This window comes from Lactuca virosa, chromosome 6, assembly GCF_052849685.1.
Source record: "Lactuca virosa cultivar CGN04683 chromosome 6, Lactuca_virosa_CGN04683_v6, whole genome shotgun sequence".
Lineage (NCBI taxonomy): Eukaryota > Viridiplantae > Streptophyta > Magnoliopsida > Asterales > Asteraceae > Lactuca > Lactuca virosa.
In genome coordinates, this window is record NC_136431.1 from 76,591,786 (window position 1) to 76,613,409 (window position 21,624).

General features: G+C 38.7%; 2 protein-coding genes, 1 long non-coding RNA gene and 1 pseudogene across 9 annotated transcripts; 2 read left to right on the forward strand and 2 right to left on the reverse strand.

Moving 5' to 3' along the window:
* The first annotated feature begins 3,153 nt into the window (after nucleotides 1-3,153).
* Nucleotides 3,154-5,157, forward strand: LOC145121662 (uncharacterized). The gene has a single exon (XM_079057378.1). It carries the CDS (start codon nucleotides 3,154-3,156, stop codon nucleotides 5,155-5,157), a length of 2,004 nt encoding a protein of 667 aa, XP_078913504.1.
* Nucleotides 5,158-6,783: 1,626 nt separating this feature from the next.
* Nucleotides 6,784-7,605, reverse strand: LOC145121663 (secreted RxLR effector protein 161 pseudogene; annotated as a pseudogene).
* Nucleotides 7,606-9,939: 2,334 nt separating this feature from the next.
* On the reverse strand, nucleotides 9,940-10,992 carry LOC145121664 (uncharacterized). The gene is made up of 2 exons (XM_079057379.1): nucleotides 10,060-10,992; nucleotides 9,940-10,005 (listed from the first exon to the last, which is right to left on the reverse strand). The coding sequence occupies exons 1-2, from the start codon at nucleotides 10,990-10,992 to the stop codon at nucleotides 9,940-9,942; spliced, it is 999 nt and encodes a 332-aa protein (XP_078913505.1).
* A 1,567-nt stretch (nucleotides 10,993-12,559) lies between these two features.
* LOC145120072 (uncharacterized) lies at nucleotides 12,560-16,807 on the forward strand. 7 transcript variants are annotated; one of them, XR_013714112.1, is made up of 7 exons: nucleotides 12,560-12,885; nucleotides 12,990-13,364; nucleotides 14,011-14,050; nucleotides 14,309-14,369; nucleotides 14,455-14,514; nucleotides 14,649-14,785; nucleotides 15,072-16,807. It is a non-coding gene; the product is annotated as an uncharacterized LOC145120072 (long non-coding RNA). The 7 variants fall into 7 exon arrangements; XR_013714111.1 differs by having other exon boundaries at nucleotides 12,560-12,881; XR_013714115.1 differs by lacking the exon at nucleotides 12,560-12,885 and adding an exon at nucleotides 14,880-14,929 and having other exon boundaries at nucleotides 12,908-13,364.
* The last annotated feature ends 4,817 nt before the right edge of the window (nucleotides 16,808-21,624 follow it).

Below are 21,624 nucleotides of genomic sequence, written 5' to 3' on the forward strand. Positions count from 1 at the left end.
GAGTTTCCTTTAGCTCCACAAGAAAGAACCGCTCTGAGTTGCTGAGCCTTGTCCACTCCGACGTATGTGGACCCATTGAAGTAGAATCTCTTGGTGGAAGCCGGTATTTTGTGACATTCATTGACGATGCGTCACGAAAGGTATGGGCATACTGTTTGAGAACGAAGGACCAAGTATTGGACCGCTTCAAAGCTTTTCATGCAATGGTGGAAAGACAAACAGACAAGAAGCTAAAATGTCTCCGATCAGATAATGGAGGCGAATACTATTCCCGTGAGTTCTCTAAATACTGCATGGAACATGGTATCAGACATGAAAAGACTGTCCCACGAACCCCACAACAAAATGGTGTAGCAGAACGGATGAATCACACCATTGTTGAGAAAGTTCGATGCATGCTCAGCATGACTAAACTCCCAAAGCCATTCTGGGGTGAAGTTGTATTGACATCTTGCTATCTAATAAATAGGTCACCTTCCGCTCCATTGAATTTTGAAGTTCCGGAGAAGATATGGACGGGTAAAGACATATCATATTCTCACTTGAGAGTATTTGGGTGCAAGGCGTGGATTAAAGAAGTTGCTTCAACCAAGTCTCAATGTTGTTAAAGAAGAGACATCACCAAACTTGTGGCATAGAAGACTAGGCCACATGAGCGAGAAGGGATTGACGACTCTTGCAAAGAAGGAGTCCATTTCAATGGCAAAAGATGTTGCCTTGGATCCTTGTAAATACTGCCTATTTGGGAAACAACACAGAGTTTCCTTTAGCTCCACAAGAAAGAACCGCTCTGAGTTGCTGAGCCTTGTCCACTCCGACGTATGTGGACCCATTGAAGTAGAATCTCTTGGTGGAAGCCGGTATTTTGTGACATTCATTGACGATGCGTCACGAAAGGTATGGGCATACTGTTTGAGAACGAAGGACCAAGTATTGGACCGCTTCAAAGCTTTTCATGCAATGGTGGAAAGACAAACAGACAAGAAGCTAAAATGTCTCCGATCAGATAATGGAGGCGAATACTATTCCCGTGAGTTCTCTAAATACTGCATGGAACATGGTATCAGACATGAAAAGACTGTCCCACGAACCCCACAACAAAATGGTGTAGCAGAACGGATGAATCGCACCATTGTTGAGAAAGTTCGATGCATGCTCAGCATGACTAAACTCCCAAAGCCATTCTGGGGTGAAGTTGTATTGACATCTTGCTATCTAATAAATAGGTCACCTTCCGCTCCATTGAATTTTGAAGTTCCGGAGAAGATATGGACGGGTAAAGACATATCATATTCTCACTTGAGAGTATTTGGGTGCAAGGCGTTTGCACATGTATCAAGTGAACTGCGGAAGAAGTTGGACCTCAAATCCACTCCATGCATCTTTATTGGATATGGAGATGAAGAGTTCGGGTACAGGCTATGGGACCCAGAACTAAATAAGGTTATTCGAAGCAGAGATGTGGTTTTTTATGAAAACCAGTATTATGATTTCAAGGCACCGGTTAACAAGCAACAAAGCTCCAAAGTTTCAGATATAATATCTAAAAATAAAGATGATGTTTCCACTGAAGAAGTGGATGAAGAAGTCGATGATGCAGATCAAGAAGGTGTTGAGCAGGGGGAGCTTCCACCCCTGGATAATTCAGATCCACTGCCAGAAGTTGCAAACGAAGGAACTCAAGTTAGACGATCCGAACAAGTACGTGCTCCATCAACAAGATATCCGACTTCAAACTACATCCTTCTTACTAGTGAGGGGGAGCCAGAGAGTTTTCAAGAAGCTCAATCTCATATTGACAAAGCAAATTGGCAGAAGGCCATGGAAGAAGAAATGAATTCTTTGCAGAAGAATCAAACATATGAGTTGGTAAACCTCCCCAAAGGAAAGAAAGCCTTGAAAAACAAGTGGGTTTTCAAACTGAAGAAAGACGGAAAGGGAAATACTATGAAGTATAAGGCAGACATGTTGACAAACGTGGTGACACAAGAGAAACACAGACTATGTGCTGACATAGTTGGGATGAGGATTGTTGGACGGAGACTGGAGGGGGAGATTTGTTGTGTTCCAGCCTCCAAAGCTACAGTAGCCATCATTGTTGACAAAATGAAACCTACGGGACAAGTTTTTCTTCCCACCCTATGATGAACACAATTAATAGACGCAACTACAATGGCGGTTGCCAAGACTATAAATAGAGACTTCATTCTTCAGTTGTATGCATCCCAAAAACACAGAGAAACAGATAGTATAACACTTAGAGTGAGAGTATTAGTGAGAGGGTTGGTTTTTGGTAATAGTTGAGTGTGAGAGTTGCTCCTCCTATTGTAATTCTATTTTCGTGTTTAATAGAAGAGTTTTCCAACCCCAACATAACGGAGATGTATTATGAGGCAGTCCAGGCTTTTGATGAGTCGATGAAAAAGTTTTGATGACATATGCTGGTGTGCAAAATACATTGTTTAGGGCCCTGTTTTCAACTTGACAAATATAAATCCTTCTCGATTGTTATATGCCTAGAGGAATTATTTAAAATGAGTAACTTGATTTCATTCTATGTCAGGTTGTATGATTTTATAACCCAAAAAGAACGTGAACCCACTCATATAAAAGTTGAGTCAGGATACAATTACAAGGGCACGGTTGATCAAACCAGTGGGTCTAGAAAGTACAAATAAACTGGATATATCATGTATGTAGTATTTCAAATTTTGTGTTCAAAGTAAGAAGAAGTTGTCCAGCACTCTACCCTCAAAGTCCATTGAAGAGTGAAGAGATATGTGGCCTGCATGCTTTAGAGAAAGTTATTGGTAGTTTCTTCCCTTTTCTTTCAAGTGTTCCATCACATCCTTAACTTCTTTGACTATTTCATTGTATTTATGATGAAAGTTTCATAGGTGGGTTCAAGTGATGGACCAAAAACATGAAAGTTTCGTAGTTATTTAAAGTCATTCATAGCATTGGAAGAAACATAGCTTCATTTTGAAGTCTTTCTCTAGAAAAATTAACCTTTCGTTCTTCATCTCCTTAATTACACCCTCTTTGGATACCACACAAGTGCCATAGAGCAAACCCGGTACAGTTCCTTTCCCTTGAAGGAACATAATTATGGATCCCAACGTACAAAATATCAATGACCAACTTGAGCTAGCTATGGCATCTTGCAACGATACTGGAACAACATACATAGATCGGTGGCGGATGTTACTGTTAAACTCACTTGAGCAAAGCCAGTACAGCAAACCTATGCCGTGGATTGGAATGTATATTGCATTAGCATCTCTGATTTGCACCCTTGCAATGGTGGCTGATTTACTACATGGTCTGAGGAACAGAAAGCTCTGGTTTCCATGCAAATATTTCACTTTGAATGCTGCTTCTCTCACTGTGATAGCTGTTGCAATGAAGCTGCCCATGGATCTAAGTAATCTAATGCCAGGTGATGTGGACGTGGTTGCAAAGTTTGGGAGTGTGAGTTTTATGTGCACCATGATGGCTAATCTTCTGCCTTCTCTAGCAACCATGGATAGCAAGGAACTTATTTCAAACATCATAGCTTTAGGTGTCCTGGTAATCACCTTGGTTGTGAATGTTTGGATTCAAATATTCACGGGAATGCTCATCAATTCTATATATTATCCTCCGAATATTGTTTATCGTGAAATACGTTTCCTTGATAGAGTAATTTATGTAGCCATTTATGGGGTTCCTTTACTCATGTTGCTGATAATATATGTATGTTCATCTTTAGCAATTCTCAAGTCCAAACAGATTCTAGAATCAAAATACCAAGTGGCTCATGAAACAGCTTTAAAGGATCACGAGCTGCAACAACCAGGAAGATTATTAAATGTTGAGAAGCTAAAGCAGAGTGTGAGAAACTACTGGATCATGGCAAGCACTGGAAGCCCCCAATTCATGTCAGCTTGCTCTGCTACAACCTCTGCTTCAGGGGTAATATGCGCTACAAGCACAGCCCTCCTTATTTTTCTTTCCATTCTAGATTTTAGATATCGACGATACAATTTGTTGAATTTATCACAGTCTGTCCAATCGTATATGTCGGATTATAAGTGGTCAATGTCGGTGATTTTTATAATCCAGTTTATCGGAGTGATACTAGGTACGATTGCCCCAGTTGCAAGATGTTTTTCAGCCTTAAGACTTAAGCTGTCAGTAAAATGGATTTGGAAGCAAGTCAACGTCTGTAAAGTAGAGAGCTACTGGACTCAGAAGTTATATGATTGGAAACATAATAGTGTGCCATTCCCATCCAGTAGCCGCAACTGCAAGATTGTCATCCAACATTTGAAAAGCCTAACTCTCAGCATTTTTATAGGATTTCAGAAGATAGTCGTGGTAGCGTGCAAGATGCTAGCAGTGATTCCAATTTTCTTTGTGATATGTGTCATGTATTTTCTCCGTTCTTGGAAGTGGTTAAAGGCCATGTTTCGTGCCTCACGTGTTGACTTGGTACAAAACCCTGAGGAGCAACTAGGAAAAGATAAAGATCTAAGGCGGTATGTTTTGCAACTTGAAGACGACATTGAGTTTGCTGATAGAACGTTAAAAGGTATTTCAAAATCTGTGAACCACTTGATCCTAAAGGCTGAAAAACAACAAATCAACAATCTTATTAAGCTTCTAGCTGAATCTAGTGGTTTTGAAGGAGTTGAAAATTTTGACAGCCATCATATTCCGCCTTTACTTTCAGAAGAATATCTCAATTGTTGGAGTTTGCCATTGGTAACTTTGACAACCATCGCCATGTCTCTTCCAAACATCAAAAAGAACCTACTCGACTGCTTGCTGATTCGTGGTGTGAGTGAAGGTCTTGTATATGTCACACTTGTGGAAGAAACCCTCAATGCTACTGATGATCAAGTAACCATTCAAAAGGCGGCAAAAGCTTTGTGGGTAGAAGTTGAAGTCTACCACAAATCGTTAGGACACAAGCTGCAAAACCCTGATCCTCAACTACATACAGCAGGACAGATTCTCCAATGGCTGAGGGATATAGCTAATAACATGCTTATTAAGATGGAAGGTATGAGTAATAGAGTCCCAAATGATATGTCCAAATTCAGGGTTATTTCTGCCAACTCAATGTATCGTATCACCGAAACAATCATGCTTTCCTACCACCCCCAACATTGATGAGCTTAGCCAAGAGGAACTATTTGTGCACCTATCATTAATGATTTCTGATATATTGGCTGCATGTCTCACCAACTTACCCCAAGTCATATTAATGAAATGCCACACAAGTGCCATAGAAAAAAGGGAGGCGAATGTCCAAGCTGCAGCTCAGCTTCTTGGTGAGACTACACAGATAATCAATACCCTTCAAGAACGTGAACTTCCAGGTTTGAATCCAGTCGAGTTGGCATCAATTGACAAGTGGCGTGCTTACTTAATGGATCACATTCCTTAAAAATTGTTTCTGTTTTTCGAGTAACCAAGTTAGTTTGATAAGATTTTTCATAATTTCTTTTCTTTTTGCAAAAGATTATGTAATTTGTATTTTGATTACTTTTAATACTCTTTTTAAGACTCGAATATGAGCGAAAAAGGTGATTGGTAGTGTGTTTTAAAAGGGGCAACACCCTTCTCATATTCAATAATTTTAGAGGCCAGGCACCTTCAAGAAATCTTCATCATTAGCATTTGAAAAGGTTGTTGAGTTTGTGCTTCTAGCTATTTTCTAGAATGGACAACTACTTGTGACAAACTCCTGAAACGAACCCTAAATCATTGATGGTTGAGTGAGGGAATGTGATTTGAATAATTGGTGATAGTTCAAAATTTTGAATTAGCTGCAAGTCTACATCATGATTTACCAAAATAAAACATCCACAACAGAGACTTTGAGGAATTGAAGGATACAGAGCAGAAGCAATTCATGAGAGTTTGAGGCTAATCTCCCAAGAAATTAAGAGAGAAGACAAGGACTTGAAGCAATTTTCTGTATATTCATTAAACCAATGCAACTACAATTTATAGATGTTGGGGAATTCGAATTAGGGTTCTGGGAAATCTGGATAACAAACAGGAATTGTGTAAACACTTTCCTTGTTTGATATTTCGACCCTATATGTCTTGGGTATCACGAAATCCAAACTGGGATAATTCCTGATGTAGCAATTTAGATTTTAGGCATAAAATCAGAATCAATTTTGAGAAGATGAAGAGAGAGCGTTCTTCGTTTTCTATGTGTTTCAAACAGGCGCCGTTGTGCCAGTTTTATACAACAACGGATAAATCAAAACAATTTTTCATCTTTCAAGAATGACAAATTAGACCTTGTACTGTCTTAAAAAAATGTTTAGTAAATACAAGTGTGCACTCTCGCACATCCTAACTTGTATTATAACTATAACATTATTCTTGAAACACTTGTTAAGTCCATTACACTAAAATATATTTGGTGATAAAATCATCAACAATCCTCCCCTATTTTAGTGTAACCTTGAATTAACAAACTTAAACAAAAGAAACGAAACTAATGCATAAATGAAAATATCAATACAATTGAATTTTCATGTTAGTATATTACACATTTCAAACATTCGAGAAATCAAGGTATCTTAAAGATTGAACCCATCAACTCGTTTGAATATCTGAAGATAATATACACATTAGTTTTACAATCATCTAAAACAAAATAACTTGACACTAATTATAAATCCGTGTGTCCCAATCCATTCTTGATTGTATAAAAGCCAAATCCCAAGCTCTTTGAAGTACGGCTACACTTCACGATCATATAGGTGATTCTTTTATTCATGTACCTGTATACATTTTATCAAAAGAATCATTAAGAAATCAAATTCATCCTGGTCTCTACAGGTTCAAACACGTACCTTGGGATGGTTATAATGCGTGTTCCAATTCATATAAATAATCTTTCCACATTGAATTCAACCTCTAACATTGTATTAGAGGGGAATTGGGTGTCTCATTCATAAGAATTCACAAGGACTTTAAGCCCATCCCTATAACAGACTTGTGCACTAAGTCTCGCGCCAAACTCTTAGTGAGATGGTCCGCCAAATTTTGTTGTGATTTTACAAACTCAATCGAAATCACACCATCCATTATTAGATTTCTAATAATCCCATGTCTAACATCAATATGTCTCGATTTACCATTATAAACTTGACTATAAGCTTTACTCAAAGTAGGAACACTATCACAGCGGATAGATAATGGCGCAATCGGTTTCCTCCACAATGGAATCTCATAAATCAAATTCTTTAACCATTTTGCTTCCTTACTTGCAGCGGCCAATGCAATAAACTCAAATTCCATTGTTGAACTTGTTATACAAGATTGCTTCTTAGATGCCCATGAGATAGCACCTCCACCAAGTAAGAATACCCAACCAGTTGTAGAAGAATGATCTTCTCTATTGGATATCCAACTCGCATTAGAATATCCTTCCAAGACCGAAGGAAATCCTGAATAACACAAACAATAATCCTTGGTTCCTTTCAAATACTTGAAAACACGATGAACCGCTTGCCAATGTTGAGTACTAGGATTATGAGTAAATCTACTCAATCTTCCCACTGCGAAAGCTATATCAAGATGAGTGCTAGTCATAGCATACATCAAAGATCCAATAGCTTGCGAGTACTCCAATTGAGAAACTGATCTGCCTCTATTAGGCATCAACTTCATGCTTGAATCCATAGGGGGTACTAACGGGTGTACAATCACTGTAATTGAACCGTTTGAGAATTTTCTCAATGTAATATGACTGTATAATAGCAAGTCCCTTGTTCACCCGTTTAATCCTTATTCCAAGGATTACATCCGCCTCCCCCATATCCTTCATGGAAAACTTTGAAGACAATAAATTCTTAGTTACATTAATTTGATTTTGATCAGTGCCAAAAATCAACATATCATCTACATACAAGCAAATGATCACACCAGATCCAAATGAATCAAAATGGCTGTAAACACATTCGTCAGATTGGTTTAAAGAAAAACCATTAGACAAAATAACTTCATCAAACTTCAAATGCCATTGTTTTGGAGCTTGTTTAAGTCCATACAATAATTTCACAAGTCTACACACTTTTTGCTCATTTCGAGGCAAAACAAAACCTTCTGGCTGTTTCATATAAACTTCCTCGTCAAGATCACCATTCAAAAAAGTTGTTTTAACATCCATTTGATGAATCACTAGATTGTGAATAGCTGCCAAAGCAAGCAACAATCTAATATTAGAAATTCGTGCTACCGGTGCATATGCATCAAAATAATCGATACCGGCCTTTTGTCTAAAACCTTGTATGACCAGACGAGCCTTGAATTTATCAATGGTTCCATCTACCTTCATTTTCTTCTTGAAAATCCATTTACATCCCAAAGGTTTAGAACCAGGAGGTAAATCAGATAACACCCAAACATTGTTCTCCATAATGGATGACATTTCGTCATCAACCGCTTCTTTCCAAAACACAACATCTCGAGACTCCATAGCTTCCTTAAAAGTCTTTGGATCAGTCTCAAGATGAGAGGAATATGAGTATTGTTTCTTCACTTTATCCCTCGAACCTTCAACCAAAAATAGTTGAAAGTCCTCGCCAAAATTTTTCGCGACTCGACCTCGTTTGCTTTTACGAAGTTGTTGTGTTTCTGGAATTGAAATAACTTCCTTTCCATCTGATTTAGGCACCTCACTTGTGCTTGGAATCAGATCCTTTGGTCTTTGAATTGAAGAATACCGCATCTCATCAAAAATCGCATCTCGCGACTCTATAATGGTGTGAACGGAATATGCCTCATTAGGTTCTATAACATAAAACCTATAAGCTTTGGAATGTTCTGCATATCCAATAAATATACAATTAATTCCTCTTTCACCCAAATTTTTCTTTTTAGGTTCGGGTAATTTCACAACTGCTCGACATCCCCAAATTCGAAAATAATTCAAATTTGGTGCTTTCTTGTGCCAAAGCTCATAAGGAGTAACTTTGTTCCGTTTATTAGGAACCCGGTTTAGCACATAATTAGTTGTGAGCATAGCTTCACCCCAAAATCCTTCACTTAAACCCGAAAAAGAAAGCATCGAAATTACCATTTCCTTTAAAACTCGATTTTTTCGTTCAGCAACACCATTTTGTTGTGGATTGTAAGGAGCTGTGATTTCATGAATGATTCCAACCGATTGAAAGTATTCAAAATCCATGTACTCTCCTCCCCTATCCGTCCTAAGACATTTTATCGAAATACCCAATTGTAATTCGACTTCGGTTTTGTATATTTTAAACTTTTCCAAAACTTTATTTTTGGAATGTAATAACTACACATAACAAAACCGACTTGAATCATCAATAAAAGTAGCAATGTACTCTTTATTTCCCAAGGAAGGTGTGGCATGGAAATCACATAGATCACTATGAATCAATTCCAACAGTTCTGATTTTCTATTAACGTTTGGAAACGGTTGTTTCATGATTTTAGTTAACATACAAGTTTTGCATTTTTCAGAATTAATGTCAAAAGTTGGAATCAATCCGGATTTTGACATTTCAACCATTCTCTTAACATGAACATGTCCTAATCTATTATGCCATAACATAGAATTATCAAGATTAGGCGCAGAAGTCATAAAAGTAGATTTGACATGTGATGCAAAACAACTTATAACATTTAACTTAAAAACACATTCACAATAATAACCAAATCCCACAAATATTCCACATTTAGACAACACATACTTGTTCGACTCGATAACTTGATTATAACCCATATAATTCAACAAACCACTAGACACAAGGTTCTTTCGAACCTTTGGAACATATAATACATCAAACAAACTAATTGTTTTTCCAGAAGTAAACGTAATACTAACAACACCAGTTCCTAAAATTGGCTTTGATCCTTCATCCGCCATGCGTAAGACAGAACCTTTATTTACTATGTTCAACTTCGTGAACCATCGTTCATCATTACACATGTATCAAGCCACCATGAATCCGTATCAGCCTCCTATACAAAAGAAACTTCTGGAGTTAGTAGAATAACATTAGGTACTGAACTTACAAGATCAATAGTAAATTGACCTTTGGTTGCAGATTGGTCATGAGACCCACTGCTACCACCAGCACCCTCTTTTCCACTACCACTAGCACCTTTATTTCCAAGTTTCACCCAACAGTCACGTTTCATATGCCTTTTCAGATTGCATCTCCAACACACAAGTTCCTTGGAATCCTTGTATTTTTTGTTGGACCTTTTGTTGTTACCCTCATACTTACATTTTTTACCCTTGCCCTTGTGGTTAGAATTGTCTTTTTTATCACATTCAACCATATGAACTTGGGACTGTCCAAATTCAGATTTGCCCTTTCCAGTTCCTATGTCATTCTCTTGATCACGAAGTCCTTCTTCGATTTTCAAATGACTCCCAAGTTGAATCAAACTTATCTCTTCCTTTTTATGTTTCAGATGGTGTTTGAAATCTTTCCATGAGGGTGGAAGTTTATCAATCACACTTGAAACAGCAAAGGATTTGTCCATGGACATGTTGTGTTGTGTGAATTGACCATAAATTCGTAGGATTTCATTATATTGTTCCATTACAGATCGAGAATCAACCATCTTATAATTGTTGAAATCAGAAACAATGAACTTTTTACTTGAAGCATCTTCAGCAATATATTTTGCTTCAAGTGTGTTCCATAATTCACTTGCAGTTTCAATATTTTGATGAGTGTCAAAGAGGGAATCACACATACCATTCAGAATGTGACCAAGGCAGATGTAGTTGTCATTCTCCCATTTGCTTCTCCTTCTGATCTGTTCCAGACTTGCATCTTCAACCTCTTCTGGTTTTGGAGTAGAAAGAACATAGACAACCTTTAAAGTGGTCAACCAGAAGTGCATCTTCTTTTGCCAACGTCTGAAATCTTGGCCCTGAAATTTCTCTAATTTGCCAAACGAAGTATTCATGTCTTTCAGTGAATTGCCAGCCATCTTTTCCAGAAAACGAAAATATCAAACAAGATTGTTGGGGAATTCGAATTAGGGTTCTGGGAAATCTGGATAACAAACAGGAACAGTGTAAAAACTTTCATTGTTTGATATTTCGACCCTATATGCCTTGGGTATCACGAAATCCAAACTGGGATAATTCCTGATGTAGCAATTTAGATTTTAGGCATAAAATCAGAATCAATTTTGAGAAGATGAAGAGAGAGCGTTCTTCGTTTTCTATGTGTTTCAAACAGGCGCCGTTGTGCCAGTTTTATACAACAACGGATCAAAACAGTTTTTCATCTTTCAAGAATGACAAATTAGACCTTTTACTTGTATTATAACTATAACATTATTCTTGAAACACTTGTTAAGTCCATTACACTAAAGTATATTTGGTGATAAAATCACCAACAATAGATACCAAAGGAAACGTGCTTCCTAATTACTGACAACTAAGACCTTAACTATGACCAGGTCTTTCTCCTGGTATTATGCAAATACAAAGACCTATACTTCATTCCTTGTAACGGGCTGGAATCTTCTTTTCCCTCCTGGGCCGATCCATAAGTGCGTTAGATGAAAGGGGAAAGGCCTACAGGTATCATCGATCCATACACCAAACTCATCGAACCCAAACTAGACCCAACAACGACTCCACTAAAAGATACATAATTCATAGCAGCCTAAGAACTCTCATCCAATAAATACTCGAGTACGCCAAAATGGGATCAGAGAAATCAAAGCTAAGTCATAAATTTACCGGAGATTGGGAGTTCCCAAAACGCAATCGTTTGACGAGATTTCCGAACATACTCTTCCAACAATGCCCCAACCCGCTTGCGATCAACAACCCTCTAGTGGTTTCCTCCCGATTTGAAACCTAATCATAGTTGCCTGTGGTTCCCAAATATGGAAAAGGAGGGAGCGAGAGGTCTGATAAACAGAAACATAGTCAATGACTAAATTACAAAATTGGCCTATGCAAATAAATCATTTATTGATTTTGCTTGTTTATAGCGTTTTTTCTCTTTCTTTTCATATAAAATGAATATTTTCTATTACAAGTTCTATTTATTTAATAACAAGGAATAGGCAATCATTGATGATGCTTACCCAAAGTGAAGTTGGCTATGTTGGAGATGTAGAAATTCTGAGGTTAGGTCAGATTGACCGTTTGTGAAATGTCAACCTGTACAGCCGCACAAACTAACGCATACATACATACCAAAACTAAATTCATGCATATCCTTACCCAGGCGTAGCAGAAGTGATATTACATACGTTGCCCATTTTTGTAAAGTGAAGTAGAGCACATGGACTCAACTTGGTCATGATTCCTTTTTTTAATGATCAGGCATATCAGGTCATTGACATTACCAACCCCGTAGTCAACAACAGCCAGGACTATTAGCTAGACGAGATATTAATCCCATAGATAAAGGAATGTTTGTTTGTCATATAAAATATAAAATATTATATATTCAATGTATATCCATAAATAGTGAGGGTCAGGTCTTGTGTATATATTTGGTGATTATCATAATAAAATACAAGAGAGATTGCATACCATTAACATGGCATCACAGCTACCAAATCTCTGATTTCCGATTAAGCGCCGCTTTTTTCAACCTTATATTCGATACCTCACCTTCTATATTCCGATGGATCCTAAAACCCATCCCGTCATCACAGTCACCAACATCAGAAATTTCATACCATTTACCCTCAAGATGGAGAGTGGCCAATACACCTCCTGGGCAGAATTGTTCTGTATTCACTGTCGGGCCTTTCAGGTCGGAAACCACATTGACCCCACTACTGGAAAATTGGTAATACAATACACTGTAATCTAATACGGTTGTAGTAAAATCCGTATTAAAAAAGATGTAGGTACACAATTCATATATACCAATAAACATATTTTATTAGGTTTTTTTTAAATATTTTAATTTCGTTGTCCGTTTTTTTTTGGTGTAATCAAACGGGCGCAAAAGGAAAAAGCCCTGGTCTTTTCGTCTCAACTTCATATATCTCTGCAAAGCAACCACTCCTCTCCTCCTCCCGACGACCCCCACACCACCATCTCACCCCCTCCCGACGTTCACCGGAGCACCGCCTCTTTCCTAATATCGAGGCTTTCATTTTTCGGATATCAGATCTGATCTGATATATGATAGATTATTGTAATACGATCGAATATATAAGGGCAAAAGGATCATATGTACAACATAAGGACCGAGGCTACTCTCACTCAATGTTGATCGACACAGGTGCGGTTGTTACGTGATCACTAAACTGTCAATCACTTTTGATTCCTCTTATCTTTTGCACCGGTGTATCGCCATTGCTGAACCACTAGCTTCTTGAAGGTATTTTGTTCATATGCTCTTAATCGATTCTCAGTTTTTATTATCAATTTATACTTTATAGTCATGTTTGCTCTTATCGATTCTCAATTTTATGCTTTTAATTGATTCTCAACTAGTATGCTATCTGATTATTTTATTTTGTGTATTTTGTCTGCTTCTGATTTCTTAGAAATCGACTCTTAGTTTTCTAATACCACTAGTTTAACACTCTATCTATACAAACATGTTCTAGTTTAGAAATCACTGTCTTTTCTTTGTGAAAGTTGTCGTTTATATGTAGCAATAGATTCTTGAGACATGTATCTCACAGTACAGCAATTCCAGTTTTTTGATGCTCTGTCATCCTCGTTCTTTTAATCAGTAGAACTTAGTATATCAGAGTACATTGATTCTCAGTTTTTTGTATGTTGTAGCAGTAGTACTTGTATTTTTTATGCTTTATCATTCTTAACTTCTAATTTGTATTATCTATTCTTAGCTTTTGATTTAAATTATTTAATTAGTAAAAGAGTAGAACTTATATTTCTTAGTATATCCAAGTACATTGATTCTAATTTTTTTTATCTGTAACAGTAGTAATTGTTTTTTTATGCTTTATTAATTATTAGTCTTAGCTTCTAATTTGTATTATCTACTCCACTAGCAGTTCACGGATCTTCCTCCCTAGCTTCACAGACTTTATTAAGGTAAAAAAATACAGTTACTTTTATGTGGTTAAAATATATTGTTTCCTTATATGTTTCATCGTTGATGGTTTTTAGTGTGAGTTTCTGTGAAATAAACGATGGACAATATGTGTTTGACATACCAAGTGTAGCATCAAACACTGGAGTTCAAGTTTATACCATTTCTAATAAGTTGCAGACTTTGAAGGTTTTTTTTGTTCATTTTTTCACCGATTTATGAACTTTTAGATTTATGTTTAGTCAATGCGTTTCTTTTAGGCGAAAGGAGAAATTACATATTCCAAGTGGTGGATTCTGCAGAACTTTCACATCCTGACAGGTTTTTTCCTTTTCATTAACCTGATTACATGTTGGATTCATTGTTTTTTCTCTTTGTTCTTGATGATATTTGAGTTATAATGCAGGGATTTAGTTGATGAGGCATTGAAGGCCTCAATAAGGGTTAACGGATATCTACATGTGAGGTGACAAGTTACATAATTGGTTTTGCTCTATTTACAAGATCATAACTTTCTTTCAATTCTGTTTGATGTCATATCTTTCAAATTATTGACCACTTGCAATGATGATTATGGTGTTCCTGATCATTGGCATGCAGTATCTAAATACAAATCTTACTCTGTACAATGCGGTACTGAAAGCTGATCAAGATCAGACTCTAACAAGCAATGAAGCTAAAAGTTGCACGAGATCTTCGCATTGATTTTGAAAAGGGTGGAATTCATCTATCTGCAGGTTATTTTCTTCACTATGATCTATAAGTACTACTGTTCTTAGCAAGTGTATTCACTAACTACATATTGTTATATGACTTGACTTCACAAAAAAGAAAGATCAAGTGAGTCAACTTAATATTGAAATCGCCAAATGCTTTGCACAGTAAGTAAATGTGATTTATATGATGATATACTTTTATATTCTAATGAACCACATATAATTTTTTGTCAGGTTTAATGAAAATATAGCCAAGGATCCATGCTATATATTGTGTTTTTTTATAATGGAAGTTTGCAATTTTCAGGGGTCCTCGTGGAGGTGGCTAGTCATATAATAGAGGTGGAATGTAATCATAAATGGGCTGGAATGGAATGCAATATGGAATGGCTGGAAAGGGAATAGGAATGGAGATAATCAAGTACGGTTGTATGAGTAATCTAGTACAGATGTATGGTGTATTAGATGGGTGTATGCGATAGTTGTATGCTTGATAGGATTCATATAGAGTACGGTTAAATAGCCGTACTCTATTAGGAAATGGAATCTAATACACCCCTCTATTAATACGGTTCAATATATGTATTGTATTTATACTTTCAACCGTACTAGATTAGCATTTTTCTAGTAGTGCCCTAACACAAAACCTCCTTCCTCACGTGCTTCCACAGCAACTGAACCCGATAAGACCAAGGCTGCCTCTGAATAGGAATCCTGGTCTCGTCTTGATGCTATTTGTCTTCAATGGATATATTATCGCACCAGGACCTTCTTCATACTATTCTTAAAATGTTGGCGGACCAACTTGCCAATGTGGGTAATCCGGTTTCAAACCAGCACCTTGTTTTACAACAGATTGCTGGTCTCAATGAAAGCTATGAAGGTGTGGCCATGCTCATCCAACAAACCACGCCCCTACTTGATTTCTATGATGTTCGTTCAAAATTAATCATGGAAGAAGCCCGGAAAGCACATCAAGCAGCTACCTCTCCCTCTTCGGGTGCCTCAGCTAACGCCCTAACAGTATCAACACCGAACACAGCCAAAAACCAGTGACAACAGTCGCTACAACCAACAACAATCAGAATACTCCAACTCTAGAGGGCGACGTGTCCATGGTCGTGGACGATCCTTGAACAGACGAGAACGTGGATCAAACAGCAGCCATCATCAGTCGTCATACGGGTCAGGTTCTCATCCCTATCAACCTTGGTCCACGCCGCCTCCATGGGCTTTGATCGCGAGCTTACCCGTACCCGACTCAACTTTATGCATCCTCTAAGCCTCCTCCTAATGTCCCCGGTATCCTTGGCAGTCGACCTCAATCTCAATTCTCAACAACCTCAACAGGCCTACACCCCCTCGGAGGCAAGCTACACACCTACCATCTTGAGCAAGCATTCCATACGATGACCCTCCACCCACCTGATCAAACTAGGTATGCTGACACTTGGGCAACATCTCCTATGACTCATACTCAGGTAACTTTACGTATTATATCGATAATGGTCTTTATCATAACCTGATTGTAGGTAATTGCTCAACTATTCGAATCCAAGGTACAGGCCATCAAACCCTCCCATATCCATTCCCTTCTTTACTTCTTAAAAATGTTCTTCACACACTTAATGTAATCAAAAAACCGTTTATCTATTTGTTGGTTTACTGTTGACAATAATATTTCAGTTGAATTTGACCCGTTAGGTTTTGATGTGAAGGACTTCCGGACGCACAACTCCCGTCATCTGTTGCAATAGTATCGGCGATCTTTACCCATTCACATTCAGATCATCTTCCCAAGTTACGCCTCCTTCAACCTTTGCTGCAATTACTAGAGACCTGTGGCACCATCGGCTTGGTCATCCTGGCATGAATACTTTATTTTCTTTAAATCGTGTTTGCATTTTGATTCCAGTTCTAAACATTTATCTACAATTTTCTCTTCATGTGTGTTTGGAAAACAATCAAAGTTTCCTTTCTCTATTTCTAATTCTAGTACACATTTGCCTTTCGATATAATCTATACATAAATTTTTGGCAGCACCTGTGTGAGCTCTAATAGTTATCGTTATTATTTATTATTCTTAGATGATAAAACTAATTTTTTGTGGACATATCCTCTTGCCAAAAAATCTAAGGTCTTTCCAACCTTCATACAGTTCTTTTCTTTAATCAAAACTCAATTTCATTACACCATTAAAAGTGTACATTGCGATAATGCCCGCGAATACGATAATCAACATTTTCATGATTTTTGCTCCAAAAAAGGTATTCAATTCCATTGTTTATGTCCACATACCTCTCCCCAAAACGGCAAAGCCGAACGAAAAATACGTCCCATCAATAACATTATTCGAACCTTACTAGCTCATTCCTTCATGCCATTGAATTTTTGGCATCATGCTTTACAACACACCATCTACATTCTAAATATTCTTCCTAGTAAACTTCTAAATAACTTCACTTCCACTTATCTTCTCTACAACCTCTAACCGACATCTTCCCATCTTAGGACCTTTGGATGCTTATGTTATCCCCTAACTCCCTCTACCACCATCCATAAGTTAAATAAACGATCTACACCTTGTACTTTTTTGGGGCATCCAACAAACCATCGGGGGTACAAATGCTCCAATCCACAAACCCGAACCATCACACTTTCCCGTCCCATTGTATTCGATGAAACTATTTTCCCCTTCTAAAAAATCTCCCCAGCTACACCTTCCACGACCGTAGCAAACAACAACTCTTCGGATCCCCATCCTCTCATATGGTTTGATCCTAACCCCTCCACAAACAACTATGTACTGTCACCAACTCACATCCCCCTCCTCTACAAACTTACTCATGCAGGCCTAGGACCGCAACCCCCACCCTATTCCAACCATCATGATCAACCCAGGTCCGGTCAGAACCAATCATAGTCCCTACCTCCACTGCCTCCCAGCCAGCTCATCCACCTCATGTTCATACGATTCACACGCGAAGCATGTCATGCATTTCTAAGACCAAACAACATTTCAACCTTCACATCACAATATCTATCTCTCCTTTACCCTGTACCCTTCAAAATGCTCTTCAAAACCCGGATTGGAATAAGGCCATGTCAGACAAGTTCTGGGCCCTTATTGACAATAACATGTGGGAGTTAGTCCAGCAAAACAATAACATGAATGTTGTGTGTGGTATGCAGATTTATCGTCATAAAACTTAATCTGACGGTTCTTTAGAGCGATATAAAGCTCGTTTGGTACGTATGTGATGGCAGGTCCCAAAAAAAGGCATCGATTGTGGTGAAACTTCCAGTCCCATGGTGAAACTGGCAACAATATGTACGGTTCTTTCCATAGCTTTATCGCATGCATGGAAAATTCATCAACTCGACGTAAAGAATGCATTTTTACACGAACGTCTTGATGAAACAGTATACATGCATCAACCACCCGGTTTTCGTGATATTTGCTATCCTAACGTTGTTTGCTTGCTAAAAAAATCGTTATATAGCCTCAAAGAAGCGCCATGGGCTTGGTATCAACGATTTGCTAGCTATGTGTCTGCATTGGGTTTTAAACATAGCAAATGCGACCACTCTCTTTTTTTGTACAAACAAGGTACTCAAACCGCTTTTATACTACTTTATATGGACGGCATTTTGCTTGTTACCTCGTCGGATCATCTACGCCTCGGAGTTATGAAGTTGTTGGCTCAAGAATTTGCAATGAAGATCTTGGCCCCCTTAGCTATTTTCTTGGGATTTCGGTGACGCGCTACAAAGATTCATTTTCCTATAACAACAACAGTACGCTACCGAAATTTTAGAAAAGGCTAGGATGAGCTTGTGCCACCCATCTTCCACACCGGTCGATACCAAGTCCAAATTAAGTTCCACGGATGACACTTTACTACCCGATGGGGGTACACAATATCGTCAACTTGCGGGTGCTCTCTGTAACTTCAAGTCCCATGACATGGGGAAGAAGCAGCCATGTCGTGGTAACTAGAAAACATGGGATTTAATTAAATTAATACTTAGGTTTTCGGTAGAGGACCATGGTGGGGTAAAGAAGCGACCTTGGCGTGGCGACGACGACAGTCGCGATCCATGTAGATACCACAATGTGGTAGAGGACCAGCCACATCGTGGCGGAGAGGCAGATCGACCAAAAAGGTCGTTTTTCGTAGAAAACATATTCAATTTGTAACATTCCATTTGAAATTAAATAAATAAAATAAGTAAATAAATAATTAACCCTAAACCTCGAGATGTATATTATATTTTATTGTCACCCTAAATCCGTAATATCTTAGCAGGGTGTTGGTCTTCGGGGAGTTAAATGTCATAATTGAGATTTTGGGGGTTAAAATGTAATTTCCGGATTGGTTTTGCAAAGAATTCTGAAGGTTGAGCGTTGTTTGGTAAATTATGGATCTAAGTTGAAAAGAATTGAGGGGGAGGGGCTGTAAGAGTAATTATGAGTTAAAATTGAATATCGGCGGGCGTAACCCGTCACCCTCATCTTAGCCCCCACATATAAGGCAACAAGTAACCCTAACCCCAACCCTGTGCATCAGTCGGCACCACCTATATACCCTAACCTCCGGTCGTCGCCTCCTTGCCTGTTGAAGCCAGAAACCACCAAAGCCAAGCCGTCGGTGAAGCTGCCAACAGCGATGAAGTGCAGCACGTTGACGCCAGCAGTGGGCCGCCACTGTCATTCTCCGGTGAAGGCGCGACCTTCGTTCCCCGCTGCGACCACCCCCTTCGCCTTCCGTTTTCACTCCGTTGCACAGTCGGTTGCATGTTACTGGCCGTTGTACGCCACCAGTTTGGTGGTTGTGTTCATATTTCGAACAAGGGCGTGTGTGTGCATGTCGTGTGTGTATTTGTTTGCCAGAACATCGCAAGAAATCCACCACCAAAAGATGGTGGCTGTCATCTCGGACCACCGCCTGCCGCCACAAGGGAGGTTATGTCGTGTATGTTTTGAATGTGGGTGTGTGTACGTGTGCGTGTTGCAGTATATGTCATCGTGCGGGTGTTGCTTGGCCGGAAAACCGAAGAAACCCACCACCACCACCGTAAGGTGGTGGCTGCCGCCACCAGCCGCCGTGTTGGGTGGTTGTGTGCTAAATTAATGTGTGTATGTGTTTTCTACATAATAATGTATTGGGTGTTTGTTGCCGGATTTTTGACTCGCAAACCACCACCACCGCCGCGAGGTGGTGGCTGCCGCCGTCAACCACCACCGCCCGAGCTGGCAGTGGGTGGTGTCCGGCCTAGTGAAACCCTAATCAGCCTAAAACTTAACCATTGGACTAATTGGCATGTGTTTGGGTTGGAAACTCTAATTAGGGTTTAGAAAACCCTAATTTTGGAGATGTTAGTTTTGGATTTGTCGGGACCCGCGTTTGAACCGTTGGATTGAAATTATGAATTATGCCTGGCTATATTGTAGGATTGACCTAGTGGAGTGATGGACTTAGTAGATTAAGTCCTTAATGGGATAAGTGTTTTTACTTAACCCTAATTGTCATTTTATGTGAAAACCCTAATTATGTTGGACTCGAGTTGGGCCTTTTCTTTTGGGCTTAGGTGTTTAGGTTCTTAATGGACCATTTAAAGAACAAGTGTATGGACAAGGATATATGGATGGGCTTTAGGTTAACGTCCATGTAAGGGGTTTGGGCCCAATTTGGAAAATTAGGCCATAGTTGGGCCATGGTTGATTATTTGACTTTTGGGCCTTCAGAGTGTGAATTTGGGCCTTGGTCTTGGACTAATCTAGGTTAGGGGTAAAATGGTCTTTTTACCCCAAGTGTGGATTTATGGTTATGCATCGAAACCCAAATTGTTAATTGGGTTTTGTTTTAATGTTGACAGTTCGGGGATCTATCAGCCAGCAGTCGAGGATTTGTTCGCCGGACTTTAGCAGTGTGAGGTGAGTCTCCTCACTGTATTTAGCGAGTCGAAGGCACCAATGTCGGCCCATAGTATGTTATGCTTAGTATGCTTGTTGTCTACGTGACTCTTGCATGTGTTATGTATTTTATGTTTACCGAGTAGGGCTCGATGCCAGGCGTGGCCTGATGAGTATCTTGTATGCTAGTTATCGGTATGTGTTTTTATGATTACCGGGTACGACTCGATGTCGGGCGACACTCGATGACCGGTATGTATGCTATTTATCTTTGTGATTTTTAGCATGTGTTGTGTGTTATACGTTTGTGTGTTTACATGTTTACATGATTATTTATTTATATGTATACCGGGCAGGGCCTGATGACTTACAGATCTATATACCGAGTGGGGATGCCGGACGAGGTCCGAAGCCGGGCGGGGGCCACTATATGTAATTATATGTTTGGTATGTGGTATGTTGGGGAAACTCACTAAGCTTTGTGTTTACGGTTTTTAGTTTATGTTTTAGGTACTTCGGTTTTCAAATGGAAGAGCACGAGGTGATTGCAAGGTACACGCCACATGTTTTCGCATTTCGTGAATTACTCTGATTTAATGATGTTTTGATAAATCTTGATTAACTTGGTCTATATGAATGATATGTATTAACGATTTATTAATTTAAAAACGAAAATTTTACGTCATTATTTTTGGGACGTTACACAATTTCAAACAAGTAAAATTTCTAGACTTTTTATAACAATTTAAAACGAAAACCCTACACATACAAACCCTAACATACTCAAATGACAAAGTCTAATTGCAATAGACTTGAGTTCGTCACGCTCTAACACCACTGTTGTTGGGTTTCGAGTCTCAGTAGATAAAACAAATGGCAGCGGAACAGAAACAAATTTGATCTAAACTTGAAACATACAAATCTGAACTCAAACAATCTACG